The 17,955-nt window shown below is 35.8% G+C and overlaps 1 protein-coding gene across 1 annotated transcript in view; it reads right to left on the reverse strand.

Annotated features, from left to right (window-relative positions):
* LOC150082787 (uncharacterized) overlaps nt 1-17,955 on the reverse strand; it is a 90,553-nt gene that overhangs the window by 23,380 nt on the left and 49,218 nt on the right. Inside the window, exons 5-6 of the mRNA XM_090378283.1 lie at nt 15,568-15,688; nt 7,389-7,721 (exon numbers count right to left, since the gene is read on the reverse strand). Coding sequence (XP_090234409.1) covers nt 7,389-7,721; nt 15,568-15,688 — 454 coding nt within the window. The remainder of the gene's footprint in view (nt 1-7,388; nt 7,722-15,567; nt 15,689-17,955) is intronic.

The following is a 17,955-nucleotide window of genomic DNA, read 5'->3' on the forward strand; positions in this document are numbered from 1 at the left end:
AAATTTAGATGATCATGGTTTATAGATCACGGCTCCAAACTTCCAAGGTGACAAACCGCTGTAGAAAGAGAAAAGCTCAGTTTGGCACATCTGAGGTTGACTGAAGGTTTAGTGAATCCATTGAAGAGCGTGACAAAAAATCCAGCAGGCGAAAAAACTATTGATGGGAGCAGAATTAAAAACCTTGAAGAAGAATTTTCGTATCCATTGATAAAATTTCTTCCACCAAATAAAAGGCCTGGTTAAATGATGCAAGGCTACCATACAGACAGTAGATCTAAGACCAGTGTCAGAGAAGCAAAGTGCCACACCTAGCAGTTGTAATCAGGGAAGAAACACACTAGGTCCAGGAATAAAAAGCCAAATGTAGAGGATTCTAAAAAGTAAAAAGGACAAATTCAAACTAAACGTGTGAAAAAACTTAGAGTAAAGCAACAGTAATCTCATTCTGAGAAAGAACCTTAAATAAAAGTCATGAACAGTGATTACTAACTAAGTAGTGGAAATCCCACCAAATAACATATACAACTGTATAATACCTTTAACACAGACGGGTGCCAAGTAAATTGAAATTGAATTTATTTTTAATTGTAGAAGAAACTATACTGAAACAGTATTTGATGAAAAAGGGAGGTATATTATTATTTAAAAGCTTGTTATAAAAAACCTTTATTGCTTTTCTGAAAAGGATATGGTTGCTGCATATGTTGGCTAACCCGATAGCTTGAATACAAATAGTATTTTTGTGAATTCTATTGGAAATATTAGATTGCCAATAAGATAAATGACTTCAAAGTTAAAACAGTTTTTGTCAAAAATGCCAATAAGATGAGGAACTGCATCACTGCAGAGTGTAATTTTCAGATCAAGGAAGTTGGCAGTGCAATTATCAACGTTTTCTTTATTGAGTTCAAGTTCAGAGGGGTAATTTGCAGCTAAGCTTTCAAAGTCAGATTTTAAAACTAAAGCTGCAGACATATAGCCTTTTGTCTGGCGTTTCATGTTTTAAGGCCATCTTTCCCAATTTTTTTTTTTTTTTTTTTCTCTCTCAACGATAGAGGTCATCCCTATAACTCAGTGACTTGTCATTGTTTCCCCCTTTTGCATCCTGGCTGTGTACGTCTCTCCTCCACTCGACTTAATGACTCCAGGTAACTCCCACTTTTAGTTTTGGTTTCGATTTCCTTTCCTCTCTACAGGCCTATGGTATTAACATCCATTTTTACTAACGTTTGCTTATACCAGAGCCCTTTCTTTAAGGTTGGGCCTTAACACCCAATAAGTTAAGTATTTTTAATGATTTTTTCTACACTTTTTATCTTTATACTGTCTTTATCTATTTTTTCCCCGTTTGTAGAACTATTAGTGTAATACGAGGGTGATACGAATGCTCCGTCTATCCTCAATCCTATTTTCGCCTTCTTTTGACCATCTTTTTCTTCCCTTCCCCTTCCCAAGAATGTTACCATTCCCTATACCATTTGCTTGTCCACACTTTTTCGTTCAAATTTCTCTGCTATATACCATATTTCCCCATGTATAAGATGCACCTTAATTTTGGGGTCCGAAATTAAAAAAAAAAATGTATTACATAAAGTTATTGAACTCAAGTTTTATTCATCATAAAATTCATACAACTCCTCATAACTTGAATTCAGCACTGTACGAAAATCTTTTCTGAGCCATTTCTGGAGCAGAATGTGGCAAAATGTAACCTAATATACCGGTAAAAAGTGTGAAATAATGAGTGCAAAGACAACAAGTGCGAAAAAGCGGGAAATGCAAGTAAAAAAATCTACAACCACTGTATAAGACGCACCCAGTTTTTTGACCCCAAATTTTTCGAAAAAAGGTGCATCTTATACATGGGGAAATACGGTATTTGAATTTTAATTTTCAACCACGTTAATTTAATTATCTTTCACCCTTCAACATTTGTATTATCTTTCACATTACACTTTTGTAAATTTGTATTTATTTTAATTTACATTATTAACTTTATTTTTACACTGTGTAAGGACTACCTTGTCTACTAGTATTACGATAAAGGCTGTATATTTGCTTCTCCCCTTTTTTTAATACTACAGACAAGTTTGGAAACGCAGTGCCAGATACATGGTCAGGAGTAGTTCCCTGATGAATTTCCTGACTACGTATCATATTTTCATCTACTATATTCAGATTTTGCATATTTGCCATCCCCTGATTTGACCTCTTGCTAAAATTGCCCTCCCATATCTGAATATAGTGTTATTTACTTATTTATTTCTTTGTTATTTATTATTTTTCTTTTCTTTTTTTTTTTTTTCTTTTCTTCCTCGGTCCCAGTTCATTTTTTTTGCTATGTTTTTCAAATTCTTTCACCTGTTTAACCATTACTTCACTTCCACTTTCAACTATCCCTTAAACTTCTCTTAGTTCAGGCACAGTGTGTACTTTTCATTTCCATAGACACTTTATCTATTTTATAAACCACACATTAATTATATCCTTTTGCTTCCTTTACTGCTGCACTGCATGTTTTGGAGCATTAGACATACGACAACTTTTGTTATTTTCCTTTGTCTGCTTCTTGACAGTTGTATATTACTACTATTATATATATATTAGCATTAGCATTATGTGAATGAAAACTTTGTGAGGTGAATGCAGACAACAACTGCATAGGTGTGAGTATTAGCATTAGCATTAGTAGAGGCATTTGATGCAAGAAAGCAAGCTTATGCAGCATCAGCCAAAAAAAAAAAAAAAAACCACTTCCACTTCACCCCTCTGTTCGTTCAAAATACCTGTCCAGCTGAGCCTTAAACTTATTTAGGCTATCAACCTCCACCACAAGGGATGGAAGTCTGTTCCACCAACCAACCACTCGCTGGCTAAAGGCAAATTTCCGCACGTCTATCCTACATCTGTCTTTCCTCAATTTGAATTTATGCCCTCTCAGGTGATTATTCTGAGCTAGAGGAAGAATCCCATCAGCATTGAGCATGCTTAAACCATTCAAGGCTTTATACACCTCTATCAGATCACCTCGCTGGTGCCTAGTCTCCAGACACTGTAATTTGCAAAACTTAAGCCTTTCTTCGTAAGAGCACCCCTTTGTTCCATTCACTAATCTTGTTGCCCTTCTCTGTACTCGTTCCAGCAGCTCTACATCCTTCTTGAAATGAGGCCTCCAGACCTGTATACAGTACTCTAGGTGTGGCCTGACCATCGCCTTATACAATGGAATAATCACCTCCTTATCCCTGCTGGAAAAATTCCTGTATATCATTGACAATACTCCATGAGCTACTCTTGCAGCCCGTCTGCACTGCTCAGGGAACTTCATATCTGCCTGCACAACCACCCCCAAGTCCCTTTCATTCTCTACCACTGTCAGTGTTGTACCATAGAGTTGATACGTTGCTCTGGGGTTGCTGTTTCCCATGTGTAGTACTTTACATTTGTCAATGTTAAACTTCATTTGCCACCTCTCAGCCCATCTGCTCAACCTTTCCAGATCCTGTTGCAGAAGCATAGTGTCAGTAGTGTCCTTGACAACCCTGCCAACCTTTGTATCGTCTGCAAACTTGGACATTAATCCCGATATACCATCATCAATATCATTTATAAATACAGAAAACAATAATGGACCCAACACTGAGCCCTGAGGGACTCCACTAATAACATCAGTCCACGATGAGCAGTGTCCATTGATTACCACTCTCTGTCTTCTCCCCCTCAACCACCCCTTTATCCATAGCAGCAATTTGCCTCCAATGTCACACTGCTCCAATTTGTGTAGCAGTCTTCCATGTGCAACAGTATCAAAAGCCTTTCTAAGATCCAAGTATATAATATCAAAGTTATTCCCTGCATCCAGTTCTTTTGTGACTGCATCATAGTATCCAATCAAGTTGGTCAGGCAAGACTTCCCCTTAACAAAACCATGCTGTGTCTGAGCTATAACTGAAGTCTTGTCTAAATGATCCTGCAGTGCGTCTTTAACCAGTGCCTCCATTAATTTTCCTGGAACAGAAGTCAAGCTCACAGGTCTATAATTACTTGTGTCAGCCTTTGATCCTCCTTTGTGAATTGGGGTCACATTTGCACATTTCCAGTCTATGGGTACCTCCCCTGAGTCCAAGGAAGCTCTCATAATTATGGCTAAGGGTTTGCTTACTTCCTTTGCTGCCTCCTTTAATATAACTGGATAGATCCCATCCACCCCGGGTGCCTTTCTTGTGTTTATCTTCAACAGTTTCTCCTCCACTTTACTCCCAGTTATTTCAAGATTCTGTAACTTACTGCTAGAGTTGAATACACCTCTGGCATTCCCCTCGCTGAATAACTCCTCATGTGTGAATGTCGATGCAAAATATTCATTTAGTTTGTTAGCCACCTGAGCAGGATCATCAACACTTGACCCATCAATATCAAGTGGACCAATCTGATTCATCCCTTTCCTTCTAGAGTTTACATAAGTAAAGAACTCTTTGCTGTTTTTCTTTGCATCCCTTGCCAAGGATTTCTCGTAATCTGCCTTTGCCTGCCTAACCTCCTTTGTAACTTGGTTGCATATCAACTTGTATCTATCATAGGCTTCTGTGTCATGTGTTAATTTGTAAGTATCCCATGCATTTTTCTTCTCTGCCATATGCCTCATTAGTTCATCTGACATCCATTTTGGCCTAAACCTTGAACAATATTTCTTAGTTGGTATGTAAAGCCTAGTAGCTTCCAAGATAAGTTCTTTGAATGCTTCCCATTTTGAATTTGCTGTTGGTAACATCATCAGTTGGTCCCACTGTATAGAATTTAAATACTGTCTCAGTCCATCGTAGTCGCCTTTACGGAAGCAATAACCCTTCCCTTTACCCCTAATGGTAGTTACCTCTTTGAGTAAATCCCACTTCAGCACACTGTGATCACTGCCACCTAGTGGTTCGTTTATCTGCAGATTCTTAATGCATGAAGAATCACTGCTGATAATCAAATCAAGAGTATTACTCCCTCTAGTTGCCTCCCGAACATGCTGATGTAGAAAACAATCATCCAATAAATCCACAAAAGCCCTGCTAGTGTGTGAGTATCCAGCCCCCAAATTCCAGTCAATATCTGGGAAATTAAAATCTCCCATTATAAGACACTCTGATTTACTGGCCCACTCTATTTCCCTGTACAGTTCCTTATTATACTCATCAGAGTCATTAGGCCTATAGCACACTCCTACTCTCAATTTTGATCTCCCAATGCTTATGTCACACCAAACTGACTCCACACTGCACTGTCCAGCGATGTCGATTGGCTTCACTTCCTTGGTTTTTATGTGTTTCTTAACTAATAGCATAACACCTCCCCCCTTCCTATCCTGTCTATCCTTTCTGTAGACGTTGTACTCCCCAAATTGCAGTTCCGCATCCCTTATATCTGTGTGACACCACGTCTCTGATATCCCAACAATATCTGCCTTCGATGTTTTGAGCAATACCTCAAATATACAGGCAGTTCTCGCTTTACGAGTTACCGGGTTTGAGTTTTTTTTCTTTTTCAAGTATCAAGAGAATCAAAAATATTAATTGCAAAAAAATGAATATTAAACATTCATAAATACCATATTTCAAACCACGCGCATAGCTATACAATACAGTGTACCCCACTTTACGATATTAATCCGTTACCATTGTATCATAATGTGAACCCAATAACACATTATTTTTTGGTAATTCATTCCACGACCTCAGAAGTTCAAATTTTCGCTATATAACTCCATAAAATGTTGTTTTATAGTGTAAATTGTATTAGTTACCAATTCAAATCATTAAACGCACTACACTTTCATCATTATCATACGTTCTGTTATAAGAACCAATTTTGAACAGCTTTGTGATATTTTTCTAAAGCACATTTCTGGATTTGGTTTTTTTTAAGGAGCATTAGCAACTAAGGCCATATTGCTCCAGGGATATGCGGTGGTCATTCCCTGACCTTTCCGCATCCTCCGTATTTGGTAGTCATGGGTTTGAACCCCTGTCTAATCAAGAAGCATGTGCTATGTGCTGCCGCTCCTGCCTGCCTGGCGCCATTACATTTCTGGAAGTCACGACCATAAAACAATAAAAACAATTTGCACTTTCTGGTTTATTGGGCTTTTCTGTTACTGCCAGCAATTATAAATGGGTAGTAAACTCGATGTTATTGCCTTTGTGAAAATACCGATAGCTGGAATTGTGTGGGTTTTTACGTTATTATGGCAAAATGTGTTTGCCCTTTACTGAAATCTTCAATTGTATAAAAACAAATTTTCAGAATCTTCTGTTCATCGTGCAAATTGTGTTAGTTGCAATTTGTGTGTTCCATTAAAAAATGCTTATGCATGCTATTGAAATTTATGAAGAAAAGAGAAGATTGTCTTGGAAATAAACGCCTCTTGAAGCATTTCTGAAGAAGATGACTCCTTGTGCAACAAACGAAAGAGTGCCGAGCCTATAATGAGTGATCAATGAGTGTGCATTTAGTCAATGATGATGACGAAGAACATTCTTTAACACTAGTAAGTCATAAATAATTTCTCTATTATTATAATTTGCTTGATTTTACAGGCTGCGTTTTCATTTTTTTAGATAAATCAATCATTGTTTAAACATAAACTAATTTCATTATTGATAGCGTAACCCCTATTTTTAACATTATGCCTATGGGAAATAAATTCCCGCTTTACGAGCACGTGCTAGGAACGAATTAACTCGTAAAGTCGAGAACTACCTGTATATATACACACATTTAAAATTTTTTTTTTTTTTTTTTTTAATTTACTACCGTTACGAGGCTTTACCTGCTTATTCTATTTCAACTGTCACAGTGTAACAGAAGTTACAAAGTGAATGTTTCCTGATGAGTGGGTAGATGAATGAATAATGGAAGATCCCCCAAACAGAAAAGCTCATTTCAAAAGATGAAAGTATACACAATGTACTCATTGTGTATACTTTCATCTCAACTTTACAACCAAGAACTTTTGATATCTGGCACAAAATCTAGCATGAGATGAGTCAACATATAAGAGTACAAGTGAAAAAAAAAAAAAAACAAACAAAATTCAAGATACAAGAAATAGAATAAATTTCACTGATTATGTATCAAATATATACAATTTACAAAAATATACATAATTAACAAATATATATAGTTTCCAATTTAATAACAAAATGCTAAAAATAAGTTTTATGATTCTAAATGCTAATGGATAAGTTTTCAGTTTCATTAAAAAAAAAAAAAAAAAAACCGAGTTAATAGTTGCCATGTGATAAAAGGGTTTAACTTGTGAAATCTCTACCTGCAAATAACCACTTGTTATAACAATCACTATTGAAAGTCTATGTCAAAAACTAAAATTAAAATCTCACCTGAATACAAGCATAGGAGCAATATGGACACTTATATGGTTTTTCTCCAGAATGTCTCATTTTGTGACGGCGAAGAGAATTGTGGTCTGAAGTTCTATAATCACATAATTCGCAAGCAAATGGCTTTTCACCTGTGTGCTGTCTCATATGCATTCTTAATGTACTTTTACAAGATGCTGAATAACCACAATAGTTACACAAATAAGGTCTAAGTTTATTATGGACTGTATCAAGGTGTAGTTTTAGCATACGTTTGTCAGAAAACCGACGGTAACACACAGAACATTCTCCACTTCGAAACTGCTTTTGCTGCTTTTTTTCAAAATGAATTACCTAATAAATAAATAATGCTAGTTTAAATATAGATTTTTACACACACACACACTTTAAATGTGTCTATAATTTTTCACCTTAAAACATGGAATAATAAATATATGAATTTCTGCACAGTAGAATGGCAGATGTGTGAAATAATAACTATAGACTAGACATGTATGAAGAAAATTTAACTACAATTCATTAGCAATTAGCAACAGATCAACTGGAGACTTCAAATATTAAAACAGTTCTTATATTATATTAAATATATTTTATACAGTCCTCTGTCATAATAAATAAGCTTAAAATTACTACTAATACACAAATCAGAATAAATCTTTTTGATCAATGAATGGAATTTAAAGCTCCTGCTGTATTGTGAGAGAATTTTAGTTAAAATTCTACAAAACCATAACAGTAGTTGGAAAAGGATAGTTTTCATTGATTAAATTATACCCTGCATTACAACTGTTATAGTTAACACAGTAGCAGATGAAATTTGTCATGGAAATAAATTTTAAACTTAGTAAAAAGCACACAGAATCTTAAACTTAAAAAAAAAAAAAAAAAATATATATATATATATATATATATACACACACACACATACACACACACAGGGTGTCTTAAAAATATTAGTACAAATGTTTAGGGGAGGTAGGTAACATCTAAAGGAATGTGAATCGCATAGGAACCCATAACCGGAAATGTCACCATAAGTCGGTACACGGATCTGTTCGTGAGAGTGAAAATACCTGGTTTACTCATTCAAGCAGTAGTCGCTGCATGAAGAGCATGCATCGATATACAAATTGTGAGCTGGCAGACATGCACCTAGTGTATGGATTAGCAGAGGGCAATGGACAAACCGCTCAACGAATTTATGGAGAACACTTCCCAGGCAGACATGTACCGGACCACAGTTTGTTTGCGCATGTGCATCAAAATTTGTGCGATTATGGGTCATTTAGAATTTTAAATTAAGCTACGCTATTACATTGTGTCAGTTATAAATGGTACTTTAAGAGATCTACAATTTTCGAATTGTCATTTAGAGGTAACAGGAAGAGCGCGGGCAGACCACATTCGACGCAAACTACCGCCATGGAAGAAAGTGTGTTGAATGCTGTCCAGAATAATCCTACTACCAGCACACGTGCTGTTGCCTCTGCCGTAGGAGTGTCTCATTGCAGTGTACAGAGTGTCTGGAACGACGATTCCTTACACCCCTTTCATCTCCAAAGGGTTCAGTTACTGTGATCATCCTGAGTGAACCACCAAGATCATCCTGCACGTATGGCTTTTGCGCAGTGGTTTCTCCAAGAAAGTGTTCAAGACTTGAATTTTCCAGCCTATGTTTTGTTCATGGATGAGGCTTATTCAATCAGCACAATGCTCATGTGTGGGCTCATGACAACCCACACGGTGTGCGCCCCCATGCAGCACAACATCGCTTTGAAATAAATGTGTGGGCAGGTATGGTCGGTGACCGCTTAGTCGGCCCATACCAGTTACCACCCCACATGAACTCTGCTAAATATCGGATCTTTCTTGAACAAGTTCTACCAGGGTTACTTGACGATGTTCCAGCAAATGTGAGACACATTTGGTTTCAACATGACGGGGTGCCTGCCCATTATGGAAGGTGTGTTCGTGACCATTTGAACAGGCGTTTTGGACGCCAATGGTGGACCGTTGCCTGGTCCCCACGCTCACCTGATTTATCGAGCCTTGATTTCTTTCTGTGGGGGGACCCTCAAATCTATCGTGTATGAATCGCCTGTTGAGACAGAAATGGATCTCGTGGCGAGACTCGTCTGCGCTGCTGCTACTGTCAAAGAAACTCCAGGTGTGTTCGACCGTGTCCGCCAATCCATGCTGCGTTGGTGTCATGCATGCATTGCGTCTCATGGTGGAACCTTCGAGCATCTGTTGTAACATCATGAATTGCATCCATCTCGCACTCCATTGTTAATATTATGTCAAATAAATGTTTGCCACTAATTAATGTCTTGTGTCATTTCTGCTTCCTGTGCCTCTGCTACTACTTTCCCGTGACATTTCCGGTTATGGGTTCCTATGTGCTTCACATTCCTACTACTTTCCCGTGACGTTTCCGGTTATGGGTTCCTATGTGCTTCACATTCCTTTTACCTATAGGCTGTTACCTACCTCCCCTAAACGCTTGTACCAATATTTTTGAGACACCCTGTATATGCAAACAAACAGTTAAGGAACTGATAATGACTTTGGGAATCTATGCTCCCCACTCACACCTCTGTGGTTAAAATGTTTATGATAGTCCCTTAACTATTAAAGCATTTTACAAACTGGAGCATGCTGTGATTAATGAGAAGATCTTTAAGTGGATCAAGGGCTGGCCAAGTGAAAGGAAACAAGTGTTAATAATTGTGCATTTATATTAAATAGTTCATACTAGACTAGTGGCTATCTATTCGATAGTCACTTGTCTATAGTATGAACTATTTAGCAATCACAGTCATTCCTAAAGACTTTTTTTTCTGCTATCCTTTCCCTTTTTGTAATGGAAATATTCTAAGTTTCTTTCCTATGATGGTGTTGTTCAGTACAAAAGCCCTAGTAAGCAGGTTGATTTAACTCTGGGTTCAGAATCTTATTTCAGGTTTGATTTCTTTCCTTTCATTTCTTGACTTGGATATCTATCTGATCAAGACTAAATATACAAAGTATGAACATTAATTTGGCTGCTTCATGTGATTTACAGTTGTCTCTCTATGATCAGCATCGTGTTAGCTGTATTTTGAAATTTCTTGGGATTACCCTGAATACTAAACCTACTGTTAAGAGTCACTTTAGTGCTATGAGAACAAAGATTTGCAGAGATTTCTTGAATTTTAAACTAGACATGACTAAAGTTTCAGCTCTTAAGATTATCCTGATCTATTTCTTTCTTTTTATACACTCAGTCTTTCTTTATGGAGATACCATCTGATCTTCCTCAGCTTCTCTAGTTTAAGGGCCATTTTATGTTGGGTATTGATTCTTGTATTGGTTATCAGGTATATCCAGTTTTTTTTTTTGTAAAAAAATAGGTGGCGGTACTCATTCTTTGCTATCAGGAAAAATTGAAAATTAAAAGGATATGTAAAGTACTCTAAAATTTTTCCCCCTGATATTGTTACTTTAGAAGTAATGTTTTTAGAATATGAACAACAAATTATTAAATTAAAATTAAATTCTTCTGTTTATACTCCGGCACAACAACCAAGTTAGTAGAGTTTACAATAAATCGTCAATACAAATATTTATCGTATTTAGTAACCACGGGCTTGAACCCTGGTCCATTCAAGGAACGAGTGCAATGCACTCTCGCTACTGACCACTCTGCTATGTCAGGCCATTAAGTATATTAACACAGTTTATTAAGCATAAATTTATTATTCAAGTATATAAAATTAAGAAAAATGTGAGCAAAATAAGTAAAAAATAATTGACTGATGATATATTAAGGAATCCTTATGTGCTGTAACAAATGATTGTAGTTATGCTATAACTACAATCTAGTAAAAAATAATAACATAAGTAAAAATAATTTCATAATAAAGTTTTTGTAGAATATTCCAAATTTTCATTAAGTTCTCATCGGACACCCTATGCCGACTTCTTTTCTTCCTCTTTGTGTGTCGGTTGCTGAATGACATTTCCAAACCAGTCACGAATCGACATATTTTGCTGAATCGAAGCGAGTCAGTGGTAGGCCTACAATTTCATCAAGTGAATGCGAAAGAGGATTTTCACAAATAAATCTGATCGCTAGCCCAACCAGAGCTTCGTTGATGACAAAAACAGTTTCTTCACTACTGTTTTTAAGAAACAGCAGTGAAGAAACTGTTTTTGTCATCAACGAATCTCTGGTTGGGCTGGCGTTTAGATTCATTTGTGAAAATCCTCGTTCGCATTCACTTGATGAAATTTGTATCGTACTCAGAGCCATTCATCAAATGCTTCAATTCCTTCGAAACCTTCTTATCAATTAGGTATCCCCAAAATGCATTTAACTGTAACCTAATTGACAATTTTCTACCTTCACTTTCACCAAATGCCAACAATTCATGTTTAGAAGAATTAATACCTTCCTTGTCCTCGTTTTCCTTCTCTCATCATCGGTATTGTCACTAGTTCTTAAATTGAATTTTTTCTTTCTTTCTTTTTTTTTTTTAAACTGTCCAAAATGTCAGTGTCATTCGGATATTCAGCTACTGTGATAATGTAAAAAGAGATAGAGAAAATGTGGATAACGCACTTCCGCGATCAACAGATAATTATTTGTCGGAGTAAAAGAAAATCACTCTCTCCAAATTCTTGAACGGGGCGCTTACAGTTGATTCACAAAGGTGTCCAACCTACGGCCCGCAAGGAAAGTGAACTAAAACAGCATTTTAATTTTGTTAATTATCAAAAAAATTTTCTCATTAAATGTTTGTTCAGTAAATGTAATTGTACTTAATAAAAGTTTCGAATATTTTCAATTTTACTTTTACAAAAAGCAAGATATGGAAAATGTAACACACTAAAGAAATCTAACTCTTAATTTTTTTGAATATGGCCCCTGTACGGGAAAACGTTGGACACCACTGCAGTAGAAGGTGGGCCAGAGCCCATTGGGAATACACCTTGATCTGCTCCCTCTTGACTAGTGCGACTTCATATGTGGGGCAGGTGGTCAGATAGATTTTACCAGGTACCGCTAAGTTGTAGAATGCTAATCCCTTTAGATATCTTAATTCGTGCAACAGCACTAATTGCCTAATTTGCCTGAAGGCCAGAAATGGGAACAGTGCGTACCGAGTTAATTCTCTTTTAATCTGTTCGCTATATGAAAATTTTCTTCGTCAACAGAAACTATTTTAAATGTAACTTCCAAGGGGAAATTCAAAAAATTTCGCTATAAAAGGATTTCGTTAAACAAAGGTCCAACTGAGTAATTTAGAATTATAAAAATGGTTATACAGTTTTATATAGTAAATATCTTAACAATAGACAGTGAAAAAATGCAATTTATTTAAATAATTTTAAGCTTATTCGAATGGTAGGTAAACATGTGAAAAAAATTTAACGAATTACAAATTTCGAAGTGCATTGCATCCAAATGTCACACATCACTGTTAATAAAGGTGCCGGTACGCTGTACCGTCCCAAAAAAAGCACTGGGTATATCAAAGCAGTTAGTATTGCCATCTTGATTTTCATGGTTCCAGAATCTTCAATTTCTTTCTGTGCAGAGGTTTTGGCACCTAATACTAGCAAAAGCCTTAGGGGAGCTACTTAATGCCATTAAAAACATCTCTTAAAAGTGTGATAAATTCTCCTTGAATGATTCAACATTAACCCCTAACTTGTAGTCTCAACATCAAGAACAAATTTTATAATCTTAGGTGTTTAGAGTCTATTGTCTGAGGTCTAGTATGACTGATATTTCCACAAACTATTATTACCTTCAAGTCAACATAACTTGATTCAGCAATGAGCATTTCATACTTCCTTTCTTTGAGCATTTCATACTTCCTTTCTTTCTTAGATGCAGTAAATATTAATCACGACTTGTCTACTTCCCGTATAAACATTGAAACAATATGGCTGTTCTTAGTAGTGCTAGTGGTTGAAGTGCCAACTGTAATCGAAATCGCGTACTAGTGAGAAATTCAAATGACTACCAAATATAAACTATCATGTGATGATTTTAGAAATATGTTCATGGTATACACTACTTGTGTCTATTTGATTATTATTTTTTTATTATCATGTTTCATTTTGAGGCCCTAGGTGTGTACCTAGTAGGTACTTCACCTCTGAGGATGGTTATACAACAGATAGCAGAGCTGTAATTTGTGATTGCTCGCTGGAATGAACTAAGGTTAGAAATGATGCATCTCGGATAGTGGTGCTTTGCTTCTGACATTCTTAAATAATACCAACAATGCAATATAGGATGTGCTGTAAATTTGCAAATTATGTGAAGGTTGGAAAAGTGGTTAATGTTTTAGTGTACAGCACTGCTCTTTAAGAAAGACTGAGAGGGGATTCAGGGATGGCCATATAAGTAGCAGCAATATTTTAATTCTGCAGAAATGCATGGTTTCATAAATGGGGGAAATAGTGACACCAAAATAATTTGTACACTTAGAGAAAGTGAATTAAAAACAAGCAGAAGAATGAGATTTCATGGTTACAATTCAGATAGGCATGAAGTTCTCCATGCAGTGCAGACAATCAGCAAGGAAAGCACATGGTGTTATATCCATGAGTTATTGAACAATTGTTTATAGAAATAGAAGTTGTGAGACCATGCAACTTCCCTATCTCTATACCTGCACCTAAAAAAAAAAAAAATAAAATAAAAATAAATAAATAATAATAAAACCAACAATGCTGAGCTTCTTGAAATGGTTGAAAGATAGGCAACTGCTTGGTTCTCATATGAGGATACACCACAAATATGTGGGCATAGTTATCAAGTTCTATGTACCTTATATGAGACAAAGCTGCAAGAAGGCAACATAAAATGAATGAAGTTTACAGCATTAATGCTAGAACCAGGTGCATAAATTCTTCTGTTTTTTTTTTGGACTTGGTGGTTCTTCATCAGAAAGCCTCTAGTGATAGTTGTTCGAGGGTTGTCATGCAACACAAAGTTAGGACTTTGAAATTATGAGATAATGTTATTTTGGCCATTACCAAATTATTAAAAGTAGGAAGACCATTTTGTTTTCTCTTGTGCTTTCACAGCCATAAAGATTTAAACTGTGTAGTTAATATTAGCAAACAACAGGACAAATTTTGCCTTAACCATAAGTAGCCTTGGTATTGCACTACTTTCAAACAAATGGCTATCACGGATAATCCCATTTATCTAAATCCCAGGGTAATCCCATTTATCTAAAGATAAGAACACACTGCTATGATAGCAGGTTTCAGGATTTACTAGTCCCTCATCTGATTGCAGGTGGTCTCTAATGATAATTTCCTGACAAAACAGTATCAGCTATTTTATAATTTAAAGCTGTCACTTCATATACCATATAGCAGTCACAATTCACTATTTTGTCAGAAAACTGCCATTGGAGACCACCTGCTTTTTGATGAGACACTAGAATGTTCTGAAATGGTGCTACAGCAACATGCTGCCATAGTAGTGCCTCATCTTTCAAATAAATGATATATCATTTATTTGAATATAAAAATTTTTCAAAACCAAGGAAACTCATGGTTAAGCCAAAATTTGTTATTTTGGATACTTTAAGACAATTTTATTAACTAAGTAAGTTTAATCCTGCCATCCACATATACACAAAAGAGGAAAAGGCAGTCTCCTTACTTTTCATGATTCTGAAAAGTAACATTAGCTGTTTTATAATTTTAAAGATTAGGTAGGAGAAATCAGAAAGGAATCCTGTTCTTTGATTTTTACTTCTGCTTCTTCAGATGTACCTATTTCGGTGTAAATAAAAATAAGCTTTATAATCATACATTGTTTTCCCTTTTCAATGGTGAACTTCGAGAGGACAGAAGTGTCAAAACACTAAGTGAAAAAGAAAATAATCACCATTTGAACAATAAGATAAACTCATAAAACACACATAGCAGGATGTTAAAAATTTTTTAAAAATAATATGCATTAAATATTCAGGTTTAATAGTTTCCAACACATTTAATTAATTTTTTTTTTGAATGTTTAGAAAATAGACCATTTCCTAAATTTTGAAACAATACAACGAATTAAGTTCAGCTCTTGTAACCATGCTCTATTAAGGAATTTTAAAGCTATTTACGTTGCTACTGCACATAACACATATGAAACAATAAACAAAGAAAACTATACCCGATGGTTTCTTAGCTGTTTGCTTGTTTTGAAGCCTTTGCCACAGGTATCACACAAATATGGACGTTCTTCTCGATGAATACGTTTGTGCAGATTTTCAAGCTTGCTTAAGCTGTATGTTCTAAAGAAATAAAAATAAAATTTTTAAATCTTAAGTAATATATTTCCTTAAATAATATTGTACAATACAAATAACATAGTAAACAATATTTCCGAATTTTAAACAAAAAAAATTAAGAGAAGGCAATGAACTTTGCGATGTATTGTACAGGGTGAGTCAAAAGTTGTCCACCATGGAGTAAATTATTTTTATTTTATTCAAAATGACTGCCTCCAACTTGTAAACACTTTTGAATTTTTTATGTGAATGATACCTTGACATGTATTGATATCTCTTTTGTAATTTGTTGGCATTCTGATGATGCTGCTTCCTTAAGTTCGTCAACATTACATGGGTAGTTCTAGTAAACAGCAAACTTCAAATGACATCAAAGGAAAATATCAAGAGGTGTGGGTCTAGTGACCCGTATGGCTGTTCAACTGGGTGTCTTTTTCCTGTCCACCTGTTGGAAAACTGTTAATTTCGCACAACCAATGAATAATGGTGCTCCATCTTGTTGGAAGAGCATGTTGATCTTTCATTATAAAGGAACACCATCCAGAAAATCCATCTAGTAATTCTGTGGCATATGTAAGTATGTTTTGCAAGTAACGTTGTTGTCAAATAAATAATGACCAATTATTCAATCATCCTATATTCCAGACCACACCATAACCGGGGGGTTCTTTTGCACATTAGTCGCTTCCATCCAATTGGAACTGCTTTTATGAAAAGTATGTCTATTAACGTTACCACTTAGGTAAAATACAGCCTAATTATCGAAGAAGATTGATACATCTGTTTTGCAACGTGCACTCACAGAACTCTTGTAGTTTTTCTGGGTCGTCACCATGCAAATCCTGAATGAGTTGCACTTTTATAAGAGTGAAAATGATTTTATTGAAGAATGTACACTACTGAACTTTGGTTAACCGTTTCTTGACTTAACTTCCTCATTGAGTTTTTTTTGGCTGTTTGTAAGTTGCACCAATACCACCACCAATGTTTCTTCCTCAGTTACACTTTTTGGTTGTCCACTTCAAGGATGATCTCCAATACTTCCAGTTTCTTTAAAACAGTTTATTAGTCATCCAAAAGTTGGTTGATTGATCAACTGGAGGCTGGTATGGATTCTACCTGTTAAATTTTTTAGCAACTGAATGGTGCGTAGCACTTGATACCCTATACATAAACACTAATCTTACTCTGTCACCCATAGATGCAATTTGTCAGCCATTTTTTTTTAACTTTGAAACAAAAAAATAAATATTAATTTGTAGTATTTATAATGGTGCACGACTTTTGAATCATTCCGTATAAGTAGTTCGGAGGGGGGGGGGATCAAAGTTCAGGGAACAAACTAATATTCCAAAATGAAGCTTAATTGGCTACTTAGATGGATCTTCTTCAAAGCAATTGTGTTGACAATGTGTACACACCATTTCCAATGCTTCTGGAATCATTTCTTGGAACACAACACAGGAACTATTAGTTTTTTTTTTTTTTTTTTGGAATTTCTAATAATTTCAGTGTTATGTTGAAACCTTTCAAAAGGGCTTTAAACTCTGTCTGCCTTACTTGACAGCTTGGTAAAATTTTACAGCCATCAAAAATTAAATTTAGTTACAGGTAAAAAATTTCTAAATCCTTCTAATTTTAAACATGTTTTTGGTTACTTTAAGGTTAACCTTGTGCTATTAAACAGTAGCTTGCAAGATCTTCAGTAATCTCTGAATTGTTGTTGTTTGTTGTTGTTTTTTTGGTTTTTAGGAGCATTGGCAACTAAGGCCATATTGCTCCGGGATATACAGTGGTCATTCCCTGACCTTTCTGCATCCTCCGTATTTGGTGGTGATGGGCTCGAACCCCGGTCTAATCAAGAAGCGTGCTACACACTGCTGCTCCTTCCCACCTGGCTACGGAGGCGCCTAATCTCTGAATTAATTAGGTATGTAGATTAGAAGATATGTTGTTAGAGCTAAAGAAAAGAGAACTGTGGCGCCTCCGTAGCCAGGTGGGAAGAAGCAACAGTGCATAGCACACGCTTCTTGATTAGACCAGGGTTCGAGCCAGTCACCACCAAATACGGAGGATGCGGAAAGGTCAGGAAATGACCACCGCATATTCCCAGAGCAATATGGCCTTAGTTGCTAATGCTCCTAAAAACCAAACAACAAACAAACAAAACAAGAGAACTGTTTCGAATGCAGAAGAAACAAACTGAACCCAGTTGAACACAATTTTAGTTTGATGATTCGTAAGAATATGTTCAGCCCAGAGATATAAAA

Source organism: Mastigoproctus giganteus, chromosome 7 (genome assembly GCF_048544385.1).
Source record: "Mastigoproctus giganteus isolate SK-2022 chromosome 7, ASM4854438v1, whole genome shotgun sequence".
Lineage (NCBI taxonomy): Eukaryota > Metazoa > Arthropoda > Arachnida > Uropygi > Thelyphonidae > Mastigoproctus > Mastigoproctus giganteus.